Source organism: Barbus barbus (assembly GCF_936440315.1).
Source record: "Barbus barbus genome assembly, chromosome: 9".
In the NCBI taxonomy this organism is placed as follows: domain Eukaryota; kingdom Metazoa; phylum Chordata; class Actinopteri; order Cypriniformes; family Cyprinidae; genus Barbus; species Barbus barbus.
The window spans coordinates 791,730-812,500 of NC_136737.1; the positions used below are offsets into that span (position 1 = coordinate 791,730).

General features: G+C 41.4%; 3 protein-coding genes across 4 annotated transcripts in view; all 3 read right to left on the reverse strand.

The window, feature by feature from the left end:
* Positions 1 to 356: 356 nt before the first annotated feature.
* slc25a34 (solute carrier family 25 member 34) lies at positions 357 to 6,458 on the reverse strand. Of its 2 annotated transcripts, none has more exons than XM_079424965.1 (6): positions 6,423 to 6,458; positions 4,042 to 5,222; positions 2,741 to 2,806; positions 1,069 to 1,221; positions 837 to 971; positions 357 to 756 (listed from the first exon to the last, which is right to left on the reverse strand). In XM_079424965.1, the coding sequence occupies exons 2-6, from the start codon at positions 4,456 to 4,458 to the stop codon at positions 583 to 585; spliced, it is 945 nt and encodes a 314-aa protein (XP_079281091.1). In that variant the 5' UTR covers positions 4,459 to 5,222; positions 6,423 to 6,458; the 3' UTR covers positions 357 to 582. The 2 variants fall into 2 exon arrangements, with proteins under 2 accessions (XP_079281091.1, XP_079281092.1); XM_079424966.1 differs by having other exon boundaries at positions 4,042 to 5,203; positions 6,423 to 6,447.
* Positions 6,459 to 8,821: 2,363 nt separating this feature from the next.
* On the reverse strand, positions 8,822 to 17,825 carry fbxo42 (F-box protein 42). The gene is made up of 10 exons (XM_079424508.1): positions 17,500 to 17,825; positions 16,134 to 16,340; positions 14,251 to 14,367; positions 13,561 to 13,695; positions 13,317 to 13,470; positions 12,076 to 12,186; positions 11,908 to 12,004; positions 11,767 to 11,823; positions 11,109 to 11,225; positions 8,822 to 10,421 (listed from the first exon to the last, which is right to left on the reverse strand). Exons 2-10 carry the CDS (start codon positions 16,321 to 16,323, stop codon positions 9,516 to 9,518), a joined length of 1,884 nt encoding a protein of 627 aa, XP_079280634.1. The 5' UTR covers positions 16,324 to 16,340; positions 17,500 to 17,825; the 3' UTR covers positions 8,822 to 9,515.
* Positions 17,826 to 19,698: 1,873 nt separating this feature from the next.
* Positions 19,699 to 20,771, reverse strand: part of atad3 (ATPase family AAA domain containing 3) — a 10,755-nt gene continuing 9,682 nt past the window's right edge. Inside the window, exon 16 of the mRNA XM_079426187.1 lies at positions 19,699 to 20,314. Within this exon, the coding sequence (XP_079282313.1) occupies positions 20,072 to 20,314 (243 nt within the window). The 3' untranslated portion in view covers positions 19,699 to 20,071. The remainder of the gene's footprint in view (positions 20,315 to 20,771) is intronic.

The window sequence follows — 20,771 nt, forward strand, 5'->3', positions numbered from 1 at the left end:
TTCTCAATACTAGTTACTTTTTCAAAACTCTTCACACAGTTCTTCTAACCATCTTTCAACTTGACACAGCAGTTCATTTCACATTCAAAACGCACTAAAACACTCTTTCACAACACTATTTTCACCAAACAAACACACTTTATCACTCATAACACACAACCTAAAGAACACTAACAGGGAGCATTATACTGTTTTCCACTGTAAAATTTATTTTCAAAACGAATGATATCTCTACTGTTTATAATTCACTGCAGTATGTTACATAGTCCATGTTTACATTACAGTACAAAATTATTCCTCTTGTGTCGTTATCTGTTTTCTGAAGCAGCACTAGTAATAAACACAGACACACCGAAGTCATTCAGTAAAAACTTTAATAATAAACTACAAGTTAAAAGATTCAAAGAGTCTTTACAGGGTTATATCAGAGATAAGACACACCGGTGAGGTAAAACCGTTCTTCCCATGATCCTCTTCAACTGTATTTCAAGAGTCAGTTTCAGTGCAAGCGTCAGTATGTGCGTTATGACGATAAACACTCCTGAGCAGAATTCACACCCGCTCCGGATCATGTGTGGTGAATCAGTGCGTGTACAGCAGCGCTCGCTGTCTCAGGACGTCCCATATGAGCATACTGAGAACTGTATGAGGAGCCAGACGCACAAACACGGGCGTCATTCCTTTATACAGACCCATGATCCCCTCAGTAGCACAAACCTTCATCAGACAGTCCACAAACCCGGAATACAGACGCCCCTGAAAGAGAGATTTGGTTTTAATACACACTCTAAATTGTTAATGTTGTTTTATATTGTCTTATATAGTGTGTGTTTTACCCTTTTAAACTCGTCCACTGGTTGGTTGTACAGGCGTGTGCTGATGACATCAAAGGGCGTCATGGTAATCGCCACGGCGACCCCACTGATCATGGCGGCAGTGAGCGCAGTGAGGCAGCTGTGAGGATCAAACCACTGCAAACACATCCACAAACACAACTAGTACCGGATTCCATTCTTACACATGTGAGTCTGTACTCATTTACATATGCAGATATGTGTGTGTGCTGACCTGGGCGCGTGTGACCCTGTCTTTAGCCGAGCTGAACGTGGCCAGTTGAGCCGCTGACCCCACCATGACTCTGGGGACGGCCCCGTTAACGCCCCGCCACAGACCCGTCACACCCTCACGCTGGTAGATGGAGGCGAACGCGCTCAACACGCCCTGAACAACACAAACACTTAGTTAATAAAACAGCAGGGAAACCCACTCGAACATACTCAAATATACTCAAGTATACTCAAACTCAAATATACTCATACAATACACACAAATATACTCACACAACAAACCCAAGTATACTCACACAATACATTCAAATATACTCAAACGCTGATATACTCACACAAATATACTCATACAATACACTCACACATACTCACAAGAAACTCAAGTATACTCAAATACACTCAAACAATGCACTCAAATATACTCATAAAATTAACTCAAATATACTTAAATAACAAAATGCACTCAGACAATTAACTGAAATATACTCAAAACAATAAACTCAAATATACTCATACAACACATTCAAATATACTCAAATAATAAACCAATATTTTCAATAAACTCAAATATACTCAAATAATAAACCAATATTTTCAATAAACTCAAATATACTCAAATAATAAACCAATATTTTCAATAAACTCAAATATACTCAAATAATAAACCAATATTTTCAATAAACTCAAATATACTCAAATAATAAACCAATATTATCAATAAACTCAAATATACTCAAGTGAACTCAAATGTAGTCATATACATTCAAACAAACGTAAATATACTCAAATTAACTCAATACACTTGAACTCAAATATATTAAAGTAAATGTAATTATATACTCATCTAAACTCAAATATATTCAAGTAATAAAATCAAATATATTCTCAATATACTTACAGCCAAACTCAAATATACTTCTACTCAAAAACAGTTCAATTCAAATGTTCTCAAATGAACTGAAATGTAATAAAAAAAAATTAAAAAACGCAAATATACTCAAGCAAACTCAAATAATAAAATCAAATATATACTTAAATATATTGAACTCATATAAACTCAAACTCACATCTACTCAAATAAACCTAAACTCAACTTATCAAATTAAACGTATACTCAAATATTTTTAAATATAATTAAATAACCTGAAATACACTCACTTAAATATAATAAAATATACTCAAATATACTCAAACTCAAACATATTTGGATAAAGTAAAATATATTAAAATAAACTCAAACAGTATACTCAAAATACATTAAAATACACTGATATTCATATAAAATCACTGCAAGCACATCATCTCAGAAATTGTCTCAGAAAATCTGAAATAAAATCATTATTAAATTAGGCAGAATCTGTCATAAATGAGCAATGAAGGGCTGGATGTGTGCAGGAGCTCTGCAGAAGAGATGAAGAGACACGTGTCAGATATCAGTGATCATCAGAAACATTGACCCTTCATGATGATGGTGTCTGATCTGTGATTGGCTGATAAACATCCTGCAGTGACGCTGCGTTCACACGCCTCTGTGTGCTGGACACTGATTGGCTGCAGCTGCAGAACAGTGAGAGGTGTGTCCACACACACACACACACACAGTTCAGGTCACATATTTTGGGTGGGTGCTGGAAAATAAGACTGAATTAGACGTGAATCACATGACTCAGTACCTGGTGGTTGTGCTGGTGTCCGACTGCGATGGCCGTCACCGTCTGCGCCTGCAGGTGGGTCTTCACCTGACGGACAAACACAGACACATACATGAGTGTGAAGTTCTCAAGAACACGTCACGCTTATACAACACTCCTGTAAGCAGCCACGTGTCATATAGTGCATTTCATGCATATATATACTCCTCACGTTTTGATATTTGAGCTCGTCTCCGGCTGTCTTACTGTCAACACTCAGTGTGTGTGTGTGTGTGTGTGCAGCGGCGCAGTGATTGATGCAGCAGCAAACAGACAACAGCTCCAGTTACTGCTCCCGACTGTTCCAGAACACGAGTCGGTTAAACACAGTAAACAAGCAGGAATCCTGAGCAGCAGAATCAAACGCTGTGGCGCTGTGAGATGTTTAAATGCAGCTCAGTGTCACACGATGCTTTAGGAATGCTAAATTTCTTCAAATGGACACTGTAACGCTCATGATATGATGTCACACTGTGCGGCACCTCACAGTTCATCGTATAATCTAAAGTGAAGTGAAAATATGCAATCTACTATAAATGCTCTTCTGGTCACATGTCTTCAGGTCTGAGCTCACCAAACTTAGGCCCAGATTTACTAAACAGGGCAAATTAGCGTTGGAGCGCTGGTGGGAGGGAAAATTCTGCGTGTGAATTATTAACAACGCGCACATTAAAGAACACAGACGGAAATTATTTTTAATTAATGATAATTATTATCATTTCCATAATGACCAGCACAATCTACCAGGAGCAGCGCAAATTACTGCCTGCTTTAAGACATGCTTTTTTTGGGCGTTAAACAATGGTGCAAATCCCAGTAATTTGACAAGCGCAAACGTTATTAAATCGCATTGCATGATTCATTTTAACACTCTCCTCCCATAAATTTTGTGTCCTACAAATGCATATTCAATAAGATCACTGTGTTCACACCTTTTCAGCGCTAATTCTTCACTGCGCGTCTTTAGTAAATCCTGACAGTAGTATATATAATGCCAAAAGACGGTTTACGTTGCGCAAGGTGTAAGTAAATCTGGCCCTTAAACTTTGGGATGCAGCAATAAGTCGCATGAGTTGCGTTTCCGGTCTCCTGCGTTCGCATGCGTGATAATGGAACTAAAAGCATTCCACAGTCTGCTGACATTCGTTATGAATCGTTTATGTAGACAGTGATTGCAAGCCCCTAATTTTCGCATTCTATGCATCTACCAAGATTCTATGCATCTACCATGACCTGCAGAAACAGCCCCTATGGTGCAGGCTGACCCAGCGTCGGTCTCTTACCAGATACGCGGGCGAGGCAATAAACGCGCCCAGCGCTCCGGCGGCGGCTCCTGCGACCAGACGCCCGCCCGGTACATCCGTGAGCCCCGCGGCCTCCATGTAGGAGTAGAACCCAAGCCGCACACCGTTCATCAGGCCCTGGTACAGCAGTGCCGCGGTCAGGCCCTTCTGCAGGCCGCGGAGTCCGTCAGCACCGGCCACCAGCCACAGCGCCTGCAGCACGCCGCGGTACAGCCGCCGGTACGAGCCCCGTGCCGCCAGCTCCCCCTGCAGCTGTAGCCGTGTCTTCACCACCTCCAGCGGGTTCGTCAACACACACGCACCACAGCACGCCAGCGCACCCAGACTGAAGTCCAGCGGGGGCCACAGGGCCCGGGGCCTGGCCGAGGGGCCGGCCGGAGAGCTCACGAGCCGCATGATGGAAAACACACCTCCAATCCCACTGGAGAGTGTGTGTGTGTGTGTGTGTGTGTGTGCGTGTGTGTGGTTGTTTGAGAGAGTGTGCGTGTGTGTGTGTGTGTGTGTGCGTGTGTGTGGTTGTGTGAGAGAGTGTGCGTGTGTGTGTGTGGTTGTTTGAGAGAGTGTGCGTGTGTGTGTGTGTGCGTGTGTGTGGTTGTTTGAGAGAGTGTGCGTGTGTGTGTGTGCGTGTGTGTGTGGTTGTTTGAGAGAGTGTGCGTGTGTGTGGTTGTGTGAGAGAGTGTGCGTGTGTGTGTGTGCGTGTGTGTGTGGTTGTTTGAGAGAGTGTGCGTGTGTGTGTGTGTGTGGTTGTGTGAGAGAGTGTGCGTGTGCGTGCGTGTGGTTGTGTGAGAGAGAGAGTGTGTGTGTGTGTGTGTGTGTGTGTGTGTGTATGTGTGTGCGTGTGGTTGTGTGAGTGTGTGTGTGTGTGTGTGAGAGAGTGTGTGTGTGTGTGTGTGTGTGTGTGTGTATGTGTGTGTGTGTGTGCGTGCGTGTGGTTGTGTGAGAGAGTGTGTGTGTGTGTGTGTGTGTGTGTGTGTGTGTGTGTGTATGTGTGTGCGTGTGGTTGTGTGAGTGTGTGTGTGTGTGTGTGTGAGAGAGTGTGTGTGTTATCTCACACCATTCATGTATGTAACCTTATACTCTATTATCATGTTTCAGTTGTTGTTTCACTCAGTCTGAATATGTCGACACCACAGAAGCGTTTCTGACGGAGAGATTCAAACCTGAAATGAGTCAGAATTTACTGTCATCAAAGATTTATGAACAAGAAACAAAAATGTAAGTTTTTATTTAAAGGGTCATACGATGATGCTAAAAAGAACATTATCTTGTGTATTTGGTATAATGCAATGTTTATGTGGTTTAAGGTTAAAAAAACATTATTTTCCACATACTGTACTTTATTGTTGCTCCTCTCTTCCCTGCCTTTCTGAAACAATTATTACGAAGCTCATTGTTCTGAGAAGCACGCTGCGCTCTGATTGGCCAGCTATCCGGTGCGATGTGATTGGCCGAATACCTCAACCATGTGATGGAAATGTTACGCCCCTTACCATATTTGGAAACACACAGCATCTCCACAACAATACTACAGCGAGAATAAAAGTGACGCCTTCTTTCTTTGCGTAAACATTTGGGCGGTGTTCTGCAAATCTTCCCACACCGTGATGTAGACGTGGGGGGGGGGGGGGTCTAAATGAGCCGTTTTAGGAAGACGAGGTCTTAACTGGTCTTAACTTTCATAAAAAATATATCTTTGTGTTTGAGACCCACAAAGCTTCAGGGGTCTTATATCTGCACAAACAGCATGTAGCAGTCTAAAGAGAAAGGAACTCTTGAAATCTCATCATATGACCTCTTTAAAGCAGCAAATGAGACAAGACTCGCTCAACCAGACACTACTGGACAGAATCTTACACAACCCTTACGAAAATCAACCACGCTTTCACTACAGATAAAGGAAAAAGAAAACATGGTTACTACAATTTTACTATAATAAAACCATGGTTACTTTTCACAAAGAGTATAATCCCACATGAAAAAATACTAGTGTTCATGAACCATAGTAAAGTACTTAATGAAATTGTTGTGGTAATTCTATAGTTGCTGTGGTAGTAATAGAAACAAATAACTTTACCCAGTACTGACCTAAGCTTTCTACAACTCTAGAGTATATTATTCTACAATACACTACAGTTTACTGCAGTAAAAACTCTAGATAACTACAGTATTATTACACTTTATAGCGTTCATTATTATAGTATGCTTCAAAAACACTAGCAATTACTCTAGTATTTCTTCATGACATTTTATTTGCATATTCATAAAATGATCGTAGCATTTATTTTAATCCTCAGAGTGTTTAAGTTATGCAGTACACACGCTAAAAATGAAAGTATTTAGTGAGTATGAGCGCGTCTTACCGACTCCGGTCCCGTCTCTGCTCTCCGGTAAACACCAAGCGCTCGAGTCAACGCCCCGCCCCCTGCCCGCCCCGACCAATCACCGCGCGGCTGCACTGCCTCCCCAGCGCTCAGCCAATCAGGACGGAGCAACGCAAATGGGTTAAAGGTGATCTGAAACACATTCTTGAGTCAAAACCAGAACAAACAGAGCTACACAAACCACTGATGCAGCAACTTGCCTCAATTACAAACACACTGTTCAAAAGATGTATACTAAATATATAATAATGAGTAAATATATTGAATAAACATGAAATCATGTAAATGGGTCAAAGGCGAAAAGGGTGTTTCAAGCATCAAAAAGATAAAAGTGCAATAGAACTTTAAGTTTAGTGTTTTTCCCATACATTAGAATGTGTGCTGTTTAACTTCTCAACAAAAAATCATTATTAGCATGCATTTTTTTACCATGTTTGACAGAAGACACACACTAAAATGTCATTCAGTGTAACAATATTTATATACCAAAAAAATATTTTTAGGTATATTTAAAACTTGAATCATTTGACATATTAAAAGACTCTATTTACATATCAACTAACTTTCATTTTTAAATCTTTATACTTTGCTAATGTCCTTCAAACCACTATGTTTTCCAATTTGCCAGCAAGAAGTTTTTGTAAGGAAGTGAAAATCATTTAAAATATATTACAATTTAGTATGATCATATATTCTTATTTGTATTTTAATAAGTACAAGTCAGAATAAGTATATTGTTTCATTTTTATATAAATATATGTGTTACACTGAATGACGATTTGCCAAAAAGAGAGCTAACATTGCCATTGTTCCCATAACTGAAATATATTTCATATTAATCTGTCATTAAATTAGTTTTAATAATAATCCTGAGTAAATGACAGCAGATGTTGAAATATGCCATGCTTGTTTAGCTTGTCACTTTGTCTCTGCCTCAAAAATCCCTGCTTGCAGCCACATGTATTAATACTTTCTGTTTGCAAACATTAATGGCATCATCAGGAGGATGAGTATGAGAATCCCCTCAGTGATCTCTCTTCAACTACTGACATACTGTAGTGAGGGGGTCTCTCTGTTATTCCAGCAATTACAATCCTCAATACAGCATCTCTTATCCTGGCTAAAGGCACGTTCACACCAAGTACGGTAAGGATAAACATAAAGATAAAAAAATCAAGAAATACATTTAAAAAGTGGGGGAAAACCCTTCTGTATAAAAGAATAGCAGATTCCACAGCACAACTAACGATAACTGCACAGAGAAACTATATTGTTGGATATTGGTCCACACTTATTTTCTTAGCTTTTTGGCTTTTTACAGTGCCTAGTGACTACCTCTGTTCATGGGTGTCTATAATTGATCAATAATCAAACTAAACTATACCAAAATGCATTCAAATACGAATATTTATTACGTTTAACACATGTCAATGCTAAACATTCCTCATTTATCTGTAATATAAATAAGATGCTAAAATGGTTATTTAGTGATAGTCATTCCGTGTAATGGATGATACTGTGGTGTAACAGAGAATCTGCATTACCCTGAATGACCAAACTTCTACATCAGCTAATATTTCAGGCAATCAAATGGCCACCTGTTTCAAACAGTGAACTTGACCAGTAAAGTTAATCACAATTATTCACAACTTCTACTTGTTTTTCAAAAAATTAAAGGTGTTTTTTGGCATTTCACTGAATGACGTGTTTTTGTAACCTGTTACTACACCATGAAAAGGTGAAATTATCAAGTATTTAAGGGCAATAAACTCAATTTTCTGCAGCACCACACGGTCTTCCAGGTGACATTTCATGATGCCACAGACTTGCGAATGACTATCATTTTTTAATATGATTTCAGAATAACTTATTCCTCTTACACTGAATGATCTCTGACAAACTGCAGTTTCAGGACAAAAGTCCCATCCATTTAAATACTTTAAAAAAACTATAATACAACATAGCCAATACTTGCTTGAAAATGCCAAGACAACAAATATATTTTTTAACTTGGTAGTTTATGTTTATTTAAAGATGTATTGGTAAAATCACAGTCCGGACCATTACGCTGAATGACAATTTTACAATCTGGAACATTATTTCCCACATATTTTCACATTTTGTCACATAAGTCAATTTACTTGCATTTAAGATGTTTTTCTGCATCTAAAATGACTTTTGTAAATGTAATTTGATGCGGACACCAAAATGGTGATGTCTCGTCTTTGACCCAAATATAAAATGTATTAAATGTTTGTATTTATGTAAACATTTGATTTCTTTTGCAATTGACATTTTTTCACACTTCTGACTTTACATCTCTCAATTTAGATTTTTCTACAATTCTGACTTCACATCTCGTAATTATTCTTTTTTTTACACAATTCTGACTTCACAATTCAGACTTCACATTTTCACAATTTAGTTTGTTTTTTTTATTATTCTGACTTGATGTCTCAATTTACTTTTTTTTTTTGCAATTTTGACTTTATATCATGCGATTATTACAGCTTTTAAATGTATAAACCAAAATAAAACAATAATGAGGTTAAAATGTAGCATGTAGAAGTGTGTGACTTGAGATGGTGTTTGAAGAGCAGATCAGGTGATGTTGTAAAGAAGCGCAGCTTTATTCAGTTACAGTCAAGATCATAAAAACGCAACATTCTCTCAGAGAATTAAGACATGGAGAACTTTATTTTTGTTTTACAATCCACAGTCTCATTCCCTCAACAGTACCATCACACACTCTCCCTCACACACACACACAAACACACGCACACACGTTTAATGTAAACATTGCAGGCTGAAAGAGCGGTAAAAAAGGTCCATTTCATCAGTTCCTCCTATAATCGTCTGTTTCCTTCAGCGTTTCTGAGGGTGATGCGACAGAAACAATAAAACATTCCCTTCTAGAGTTCTCTCTCTCACACACTCGCAGAGCACATAGCAAAAACATCATCCGCTCGCTCAGAAACTGAAACCACAACTATGTTTGAGTGTCCTTTATATGTGTCGAGCTGTATTTTAAGGTAAGTTAGTGTAAGGGCAGCAGTCGTTGGCGTTCCTCCATTACCTCTTGGCGCGGACGAAGTACAAGGCGTTGGTTTTGGGGTAATATTTCACGTTCTGCTTTTTGTCCATCAGGCCGCCGAAGATGATGAGCTCTCCGCGGCCCTGAACCACCGTGTGCAGGCTGGTCTCGGGCGGCCCGGTGACAGCGCTGGGTGCTCCTCCGCTCCCGTATGCCCGCCACGACACCACGCCACCCGACTTGGCACGAGAAATGTCCAGCAGGTACATCTGCATGGGCTTGCAGTTGAGCGACTGGTAGAGCGGCTTGCCCACGTTCAGGCTCTGCGGCGGGTGGTGGGCGAGGCGGCGGGCGATGGGCGGGATGGAGGGTGCGTCGGCGGCCTGCGGCGGGCTGGAGGAGGCGGGCGATGTGCTGGCGGATGTGCCCGGCTGGGACAACGAAGAAGAGGATGGCAGTGAGGAGGAAGCTTTGACGGCCTCCAAACCGCGGCGCAGGGCGGCGGGAGAAACGGCGCCCGGAGGGGTGCACGGTGACCCGGCCTGCGGAGGCGTGTGCAGCCCGTTAGAAGCGGGCGGTTCGGCGGAGGGTGAGGCGTCCCAGCTGTACTCTGCCTGCGGGCGAGTGGGTGGAGACGCTGCTTGCACCGGGCTGGTGGAGGGCGAGGAGCCGTTGAGCAGCGGCGGGCTGTCGGGGCCCCGCGAGGGCGAGGCTCGGGCTGACGCTCGGGGCCGCAGGGTCCCCCATCGGCCGTTCACGCAGGGCGCCTCCTCGACCACACCCAGCACCAGGCCACGCACCGGAGACTGGGAGCGCAGCGAGGGCGGGTCTGGGCCCAGAGAGGCAGGCGTTGAGCTGATGGGCGAGGGCCGAGAGTTCAGACTCGGGCTGAGAGGAGCTCGACCCGATGGCGCCTGAGAGAAAACCACCACACACTGACCCACCTGAGACAGACAGACAGAGAGATACTGCGTTATGTAACCAATATAGCAACCAGTCTTGTTTCACAGACTCTCTCTGAATTATGAGTTTACATCGCAACATTCTGATTTTTTTCATAATTGACTTTACGTCTCACACACCTGACTTTTTCTGCAATTCTGCCTTTTTTCGCAATTCTGACTACATTTCGTAACGTAGTTTTTTGCACTTCTGACCTTACATCTTGCAATTGTGACTTTTAGACTGCTTTTCAAGTCCAGACTGTCAATATAAATTGAATTAAAATTGCAATGTAACAGTAATAGCGACAAATCTTGTTTTCTGTATTGTGATGTACATCTGAAGGAAACGGATTATCAAAAAAATGTAGGGAGGATCTGAATGCGACCTGACAGTAGATTGTAAGAAAAAGGGGGAGTTTAAGTGATGTAATTACGACTTTTTAGCTCAGAATTCAGACATTTTTTCTCACAATAGTTTACTCAGAATTGCGATAACTTAAATTGAGGATTCTGACATCATCACAATTCTGAGTTTACATCCTATTTGTTTAAGTTTTTGTTGGAATAAAAAAAAAAAAAAAAAAAAAGGTAACTAACTTTTTATCTTTCAATCCTGACTTTTTCCTCACAACTGCGAGTTTATCTCTCACAGTTCTCTAATCAGGAAGTGAACGTTTGAAGTCTCACCTTGCAGGCCGGGTGGCACCAGAGCTCCGGCGCACCGTGATCCTCGTTCTCCACGCGCAGCTGCTGCCACGTCCAGGGGGAGGCGCTCATGTGCAGCAGCCACGCGTCCTTCAGCAGCTGCACACACAGACGGTCACTGCAGCGCAACTCAACACACACACTATACTCACACACGCCATACTCTCACACGCCATACTCTCACACGCCCTACTCTCACACGCCCTACTCTCACACGCCCTACTCTCACACGCCCTACTCTCACACGCCCTACTCTCACACGCCCTACTCTCACACGCCCTACTCTCACACGCCCTACTCTCACACGCCCTACTCTCACACGCCATACTCTCACACGCCATACTCTCACACGCCATACTCTCACACGCCATACTCTCACACGCCATACTCTCACACGCCATACTCTCACACGCCATACTCTCACACGCCATACTCTCACACGCCATACTCTCACACGCCATACTCTCACACGCCATACTCTCACACGCCATACTCTCACACGCCATACTCTCACACGCCATACTCTCACACGCCATACTCTCACACGCCATACACACACACGCCATACTCTCACACGCCATACTCTCACACGCCATACTCTCACACACACAATATTCACACACACTCAGCAGATACTCACAGCATTGGGTCCGCCGCAGCCGCCCAGAATCAGTAGTGTCTCGCTGTCGATCACGATCTGAGGAACATGAGGCAACACAGTGAGTGGCTCAGACTCAAGAGCATCATGGCAGTCAGAAAGAGACTGAGGAGGCGCTGTTACCTGAGACTGTCCTCCGCGCGGGTGAGGAGACGGGCCGCTGACGGCCGGTTTGGACCAGGACCACTGCTCCAGATCCAGAACCCAGACCTCGTTACTCCTGCGACACAAACACACACGATAAACACACGACTCGATCGCCCGCGGCCGACTCTCTCGTGTCATACGTACATCTGCCGCGCGCCCAGAGAGCCTCCGAACACCACCATAGTGCTGCCGATCACGGAGGATGAGTGTCCCGCCATCGGCGGCGGCCCGTGAGTCGTCACGATGCAGTTCCACCTGCGGGCGAGAGAAGGGCAGAGTTAAAGACTCCCGCTTCCTGTCTGACACACACAGCTTCCGTTGAGTCACACCATGCAGGAAACGTGGGCAGAATCGCAGAACCCAGTCAATAAAACCAAACGTTTTCGTTTCATTTGATAAAAGCAATCAGAAAACGCAAACAAACTTAAAGCGTGAGACAAATGCCAAAATAAAAGTTCAGTTCAACTTATGACTGATAGATATTGCTGCTGTATAGTAAAATATACAGTCTCTTACGTCAAGTCACCTTTATTTATATAGCACTTCTAATAATACAGATGGTGTCAAGGCAGCTTTACACTGAAGAAAGAAATACAAACATCTTGGATGACATGGGCGTGAGTAAATTATCAGGAAATTAATCCTTTCATTTGATTACTTCATTTCTGATGACAAATTTGCATTAAATCATAAAATACAGGATCCAGAAAAATAGAACATTTTATACAGCCCTCTCATTCAAATTATTAAATAAAGCTTTATGAATTTAATTGATTAGACAACCTTTCAGATTATCAAAAATTACAACAAAATCCCCAAAAATTAAAACACAAGACACAGAATTTCAAGGGGGAAAAATCTACTGTTATTTAGGGAAAAATTAAATATAATTTGGGGAAAAAAATCCAAGGTTATTTATGAATAAATGAAGATTATGTGTGTCCCTGCAGCACAGAAGCAGTCATCAGTAACACAGGTATATTATTAGCAATAGACAACAATACATTGTATGGATCAAAATTATACATTTCTCTTTTATGACAAAAATCATTAGGATATTAAGATCATGTTCCATGAAGATATTTAGTACATTTCCTACCGTAAATATATCAAAACTTAATTTTTGATTAGTAATATGCATTGCTAAGAACTTCATTTGAACAACTTTAAAGGAGATTTTCTCAATATTTAGATTTTTTTGCACCCTCAGATTCCAGATTTTCTAATAGTTGTATCTCAGACAAATATTGTCTGATCCTAACAAACCATACATCAATGGAGAGATTATTTATTCAGCTTCAGATGAGGTATACATCTCAATTTGAAAAAACTGACCCTTCTGACTGGTTTTGTGGTCCAGGGTCAGATTTGGTAAAGAGTCTCACCAGTTCTTGGAGGGCGAGTAGGTGTGTATCTCGTCGAAGAAGCGCTCTGGCTGGTGGAGAGGGTATGGACTGGGCCGCGTCCAGCCGCCGAACAGCACCAGCAGATCCCTGTACATCACCAGCGTGGCTCCAGCTTTAGGAGAGGGATACGAGCCTGAACACAACACGACACAAGAGCTGTGACTGACGGAGCTGACGCGATGCGACGCTACACACTCTGTCTCACACACACTCTGAGTCTGACCTGATGCCAGCGGCCGGATCCACTCCTTACTGTTGAGATCCAGACGCCACAGATCGTTGAACGCCGCGTTACAGCTGCTCTGAGTGCAGCCGCCGAACACGTACATTGACTGGTTCGAGTCGTAGTAACACGCACCTGCGACACACACACATACACACATACACACACACACACCAAACTCAATCACAGTACACTACATACTGTCAATAGTTAGCATTTCATTCACTAAATAATCAACATCTCTTCAGAGAGTGATTCAGATGGCTCAATGAGTCATTCTTTAGAATGATTCAAACTAATCACTTGTGACTCATTAAAAGAACTGGTTCAAAAGAGTCATTTCAAAAGAATCTAGTGTGATCTAATTCTACTAAACATCAGGAAATTGGTGTGTGTGTGTGTGTGTGTGTGTGTGTGTGTGCGAGAATGTGTGTGTGTGAGAAATCAGGAGGTGTGAATACTAGGCTCCTTCACACTTTATTGTGAGATCAGCACGTCTGAACTGCTTAAAACCGATTGAAGTGCATCAAACGCATTTATGAGTGCGTGTGTGTGTGAGTGTGTGTGTGAGAAATCAGGAGGTATGAATACTAGGCTCCTTCACACTTTAATGTGAGATCAGCACGTCTGAACTGCTTAAAACCGATTGCATCTAACATTTGTGTGTGTGTGAGTGATCTGTTCACTGACTGTGTGAGAAGCGTTGTGTTATTGGTGTTCCAGGATAGGGATATGTGCGACTCTCCCACTGGATGTTTCCCTCCTGAACAGCCCTCAGGAAACCATGATAACACTGATACGCCACACCTGAGAGAGAGAGAGAGAGAGTCACACACACACACATACAGAGAGAGAGAGAGAGAGAGAGAGTCACACACACACACATACAGAGAGAGAGAGAGAGACAGAGAGAGAGAGAGAGAGAGTCAAACACACACATACAGAGAGAGAGAGAGAGAGAGAGAGAGAGAGAGAGAGTCAAACACACACATACAGAGAGAGAGAGAGAGAGAGAGAGAGTCACACACACACACATACAGAGAGAGAGAGAGAGAGAGAGTCACACACACACACACACACATACACATACAGAGAGAGAGAGAGAGAGTCAGTCACACACACACACACACAGAGAGAGAGAGAGAGAGAGAGTCACACACACACACACACACATACACATACAGAGAGAGAGAGAGAGAGTCAGTCACACACACACACACACAGAGAGAGAGAGAGAGACAGAGAGAGATTCACACAGCTGTGCTGATTCACATTCACAGCTGCCGCGTCTGACTGACCGTTAAACTCGTCTCACATCCCAGTGTCACACAACACCACGCTACAGCACTGCATCACACGCTAAACCACAACCACACAGCTCACTGTAACCATAACTATAACAACTGAAACAATCACTATTACAGTAACTAGATTTACTATAACTAGAACAAACAATACAATGATAACTTTAACGTTAATAAGTGCAACGATAGCAACAATAACAAGAACTATAATGATAAGCACAATAACTATAACTATATAACGATAACGACAACACCAACAATAATGCTATGACATCTATAATGATAACTATAACGGTAATTATAATAATGATAACTATAAAAGTAACTACAATAACAGTAATTATAAACGGTAACTCTGAAATTGAGTTTTTTCCCCGTATTCCTCATCCTCTCCTATCAAAATGCATGTTACGGATGCGAAAACGCAGAAAATCGAATCTGATCCGATTTTTTTTTATGACGGACGAGAGTTTCGGAGGCAGTGTGCAATGACCTCAACTATAATGCTGTAACAATAACTATATCGGTAACTATGACTACAGTGCTGCCGATAAAGGGAACTATAAAAATCATATCTATAGGAGTAACTATAATACTATAACGATAGCTATAATGGTAATTAATAATGACAATTATAATGGAAATCATAACTATAATAACTACTACGATGACTATAATAGCAACTATAATAACTATAACTGTAATAATAGTTTTAATGCTAATAATAACTACCCTGGCAACAACAACTATAACGATAACTATAGTGATAATAACTATAACAATAGCTATAATAATACTGTAACAATGTTAGCTATACTGGTAACTTTAAAAATACTGAAGATGATCGATAACAATAGCTATATTTATGATGATACGTAGAACTATAACGATAACTATAACAATAAACTATTTGATTCTAATTGCATCCAAATAAAAGTTTATATTTACAGAATATGTGTGTGTACATTTATATATAAACACACACACTTGCATGTATACATCTAATTAGATTTATAATATAAATTATATGAATATAAAAATACACAGGTAAAATTTTCAAAAAGTGTATTTATATACACATAATAAACGCTCACAGAACACACACATTTATCCTGTAAACAACGCTTATGTTTTGGATGCGATTAATCGTTTGACAGCACTACTTCTGATTGGCTGTCAGTGCTATTACTGTTCAGACTGGAGAGCGATTATTAAAAGTTTTCGGTTATGGTTCCTGAGGTTCAGCTTGATTCAGAAGTGACCCCTGACCTTTGATGAGGCGGTACCACTGCTTGCAGACCAGCGCGGCCGTCTTGTGCTCCTGGTAGGGCGACAGGAAGGAGAGGATGTACTCCAGCACCTCCTCGGGGAGCTCGCCCATGCTGCGCATGCCCGGCTTCACCTCCTCCGTCTCCATGGCAACCGAGCAGCTGTCCTCTCCGTCTGCGCAGCCAGACATGACGCCGTCTGCTGGATCTGAGAGGAATAACACATGAGTCTGCGCTCAGATCAGTGCTGCCAAGTCCAGTTTTCCAGCAGAATCAGGCTACTTTGACACTATTCAAAAGTACCGCTATCAAACAATTACTCGCGATTAAGCGCATCCAAAATAAAAGTTTTAGTTTGCATAATGTGTGTGTACTGTGTATGTTTATGTATATATACACACATGCATGTATACATTTCAGAAAAATATTTTATTAAAATTTATACATTATATCAATATAAATATAGACATGTAAATATTCATGTGTGTGTATTAATATACATAACAAATGTTCACAGTGCGCACACATATGCTTTTATTCTGGATGCGCTTTATCGTGATTAATCGTTTGACAGCGCTATTTAAAAGATAAGCAGTCGTCTGTTTGAGATCTGCAGGACGTCTCCTATCAGACGTCTCCGAGATGTGTATGATTCAGAAGGCATGTTTGATGCTCTCCAGATCAAGCGATCTTTAACAGACATGTGTCGGGTGCTTCTTCAGGACTTTCTCCATATAGAGGACTTCAATGGGGATCTCAAGGTCAAAATAGCGTTTCAAAGAGCTCTACACGACCCCAGCTGAGGAATAAGGGTCTAATCTAGCCAAACAATCGCCCACTTTCTTTAAAACATAGAGTTGATACACGTTCTAACCGCAGTGCTAGGCTAGCATTAGCTCTGAGATGCGATGCATGGACATTTTAATGCTGAAAGTGAACTTCTCCTTTAACCCTGGGCTGTTTTTCACGTCAGTGGCTTGAAGCGACACCGATAACGTGATATTTAGACCTTGAAATGCCAACTTTACCAGGAAACAGCCTAGAAAGCTGTATTTAAACGCGGGTTTTGAGTAGCAGTCGAGTGGGTTTTGTTGTGAAAGATGCCCTCAGATCATGATCAGGTGTGTCCCAGCTCATGACAACACCGTTAATAACCAGAAACTGTGTGTAATAGCGGACCTGTGCTGAGGAGAGCTGTTTTCTCTGCTCTGACCTCAGTATCAGATGATGTTTACTCGTGTAGTAGAGTAACGAGGAGTGAATCCGGAGTATTTTCAGCGGCTGCTTCATTAGCCGAGCGCTAGCAGCCGGTTCTCTCGTCTGATGATGAAGATGATGATGATGAAGGTGATCAGACGCGTGTTTACCTGTCTGCCGGGGTCTCGGTCCGTCTCTCGCCGGCGTGCTGCTTCTGCTTCTCCGCTGTTGTTTGTTTGTGTTTCTCTTTATCAGCTGCTCTCATGAAGCTCTTCACTCCAAACATCCGCCATCTTCCCTCCGATCGGGAGCGCGCACGCACACACGTCACGCGTCAACGTCCGGGCGCGCCCGACAGAAGTATTTATGGATGTATCGTTTGATTTATTGACGATTTTGTTTGTCTAAGAACGCTGTAATGCTTGATTTCGTGCGTTTGTCAGTAATACGTGTGGAGCAAATTATGTTCATTATATTGTGGCGTCACGTTTTATTCGGTTCCTTCTGAATGGATCTTGCTCTTATATATAGCCTCGGAAGGTCCGATTCTTTCCAGCGAGTCGGTTCCTTCTAAATGGATCTTGCTCTTATATATAGCCCCGGAAGGTCCGATTCTTTCCAGCGAGTCGGTTCCTTCTAAATGGATCTTGCTCTTATATATAGCCTCGGAAGGTCCGATTCTTTCCAGCGAGTCGGTTCCTTCTAAATGGATCTTGCTCTTATATATAGCCTCGGAAGGTCCGATTCTTTCCAGCGAGTCGGTTCCTTCTAAATGGATCTTCCTCTTATATATAGCCTCGGAAGGTCCGATTCTTTCCAGCGAGTCGGTTCCTTCTAAATGGATCTTCCTCTTATATATAGCCTCGGAAGGTCCGATTCTTTCCAGCGAGTCGGTTCCTTCTAAATGGATCTCTTGCATGCAGTGTTGGGAAGGTTACTTTGGAAAAGTAATAGATTCCAAGTTACCGTATTTAAATTGTTATAAGTAGGGGAACTATTTCAATTACTTTATTAAAGTAATGTAATTGATTACATTTTATTACTTTTTTAAAATTCCTAACAAATGTTTTGAACTGTTAATCTTTTGAAACATGTAAAGCAGGCAGGAATAACCTCACAGTATGATGCTTCGGGAAAAAACAGTTCAACTTAAAAAAAAATCATAAAACCAAACAGGAAATAAAACAATTAAATGTGACCCTGGACCACAAAACCAGTCATAAGGTCCATTATGTGAAACTGAGATTTATACACTATATTGCCAAAAGTATTGGCACCCCTTCTAATGAACAGGTTTGACTACTTTAGTAATTTCTATGAGTACAAATCTTAATGTTTAAGCATATAATGATATTCTAGGGAATTGTGTGCTTCTAATTTTATAGCAACAGTTTGGACAGGACCCTTTTCTATTCTAACATGACAGTGTCTCTGTGTATAAGACACGGTTCAGAAAGACATGATTGATTGAGTCAGTGTGGAAGAACTGGACTGGTCTGCAGAAAGACAAGTCCTGATCCCAGCTGAACTCCTCTGGTGTGACTTTATATGCAGACCTTGAGCCAAAAACTCATCACCAAACACCAAATAAAATAAGCACACAATTCCCTAAAATATCATTATATGCTGAAACATTAAGATTTGTACTCATAGAAATTACAAAAAAAAAATCTAAATATTGAGAAAATCTCCTTTAAAGTTGTTCAAATGAAGTTCTTAGCAATGCATATTACTAATCAAAAATGAAGTTTTGATATATTTATGGTAGGAAATGTACTAAATATCTTCATGGAACATGATCTTAATATCCTAATGATTTTTGTCATAAAAGAGAAATGTATAATTTTGATCCATACAATGTATTGTTGTCTATTGCTACAGATATACCTGTGTTACTGATGACTGCTTTTGTGCTGCAGGACACATATAAGCATGTATTAATATAAACATACTATTCTGTGTCCTAAACTCCTGAAACACTGATCAATGCCATTTATGAAAGAAATCAATCAAATCTGTATGTGTGTATCTAACCCTAGTAATCGCTAACATCTTCATAAGTAACTAATTTAATTACACATTTTTTCCTCAGTAACTGTAACAGATTAGGTTTATTTTGTAATTAAACTATGTAATTCTGTTACATGTAAGTAGTTACTCCCCAACACTGCTTATATGTAGAATCTTTCTAGCGAGTCGGTTCATTCTGGATCTCGCTCTGTAACATTGGAAAGTTCGATTGATTCCAGCGAGTCGGTTCATTTGAACCGGATCTCGAATCCAGCAATAGAGATTCGGAAGCACTGTAGTGAATCGCTTTGTTCGGAAGGTTTTTTTAAATGAAAAACTGCAGTCAATATGCGGCATTTCATGTGTTTTTGACTCAGTTTTATTAATTTGTTTCTATTAAATTGATGATAAAAATTAATGATTAATTTGTCAGTTTTATGTGAAGTGATTTATATTGTGTTGATGAGCTGTAAGTGATCTGGATATTGTGTCAATGAGCGGAAAATCAGAACTGGTTCCCTTCAAACTCAAACAGACGTCATGAAATGAAAATGGCTTTACTGTCAGACGTAAAAACAGTTTGCAGTGATTTCATGTGGACTTGTTTCCAGTCTCTCAGAGATTATTAACGTTACAGACTCGTGATCAGTAAACATGGGCACAAACACACAACAGACAGACGAACTGCAGCTTTAATTGTTCTACTGACACATGAAGAGATTCACACGAGCGTTACACCGGAGTCCCGTCGGGTTTGCGCCGGTCTGATGGCACTTCCTGTAGAGGGCGGAGCACTTCCTGTGCCTTGAGCGGCGGCACGGAGCCTTTGGCGGGAATCGGCCGGCCCTCGTTATCCAGAACCCCTTCTCCATGAAGCCAGTCCATCTTCTGCCGGTGCTGTTTCACGGCATCATCCACCCGCGCGTCGATCATCGCCTCGGTCAGTACACCATCCTCGGAGGAGTACGCCGCCGCCTGACACACACACACACGTTACCCATGAGCCTCTGCGGCACACGCTTCATCACACGCCTCCATCAGGTCAAACATTTAAAGGACAAGTCCTCTTCCAGAATAAACATTCCCTGATGATTTACTCAGCCCGTGTCATCCTACATGTTCATGTCTTTCTTCAGTCGCAAAGACATTACATTTTTTGAGGAAAACATTCCAGGATTTCTCTCCATAGAGTGCACTTCAATGGTGGCCGGTGATTTCAAGGTCAAAAACGCAGCTTCATAGAGCTCTACATGATCCCAGCCGAGGAATAAGGGTCTTTTCTAGCCATTTTCTGAAAAAATTATATTTATACATTTTTAACCAAACTGTATTTTGACGTTGAAATCACCGGCCACCATTGAAGTGCACTATATGGAGAGAAATCCTGGAATGTTTTCCTCAAAAAATGTAATGTCTTTGCGACTGAAGAAAG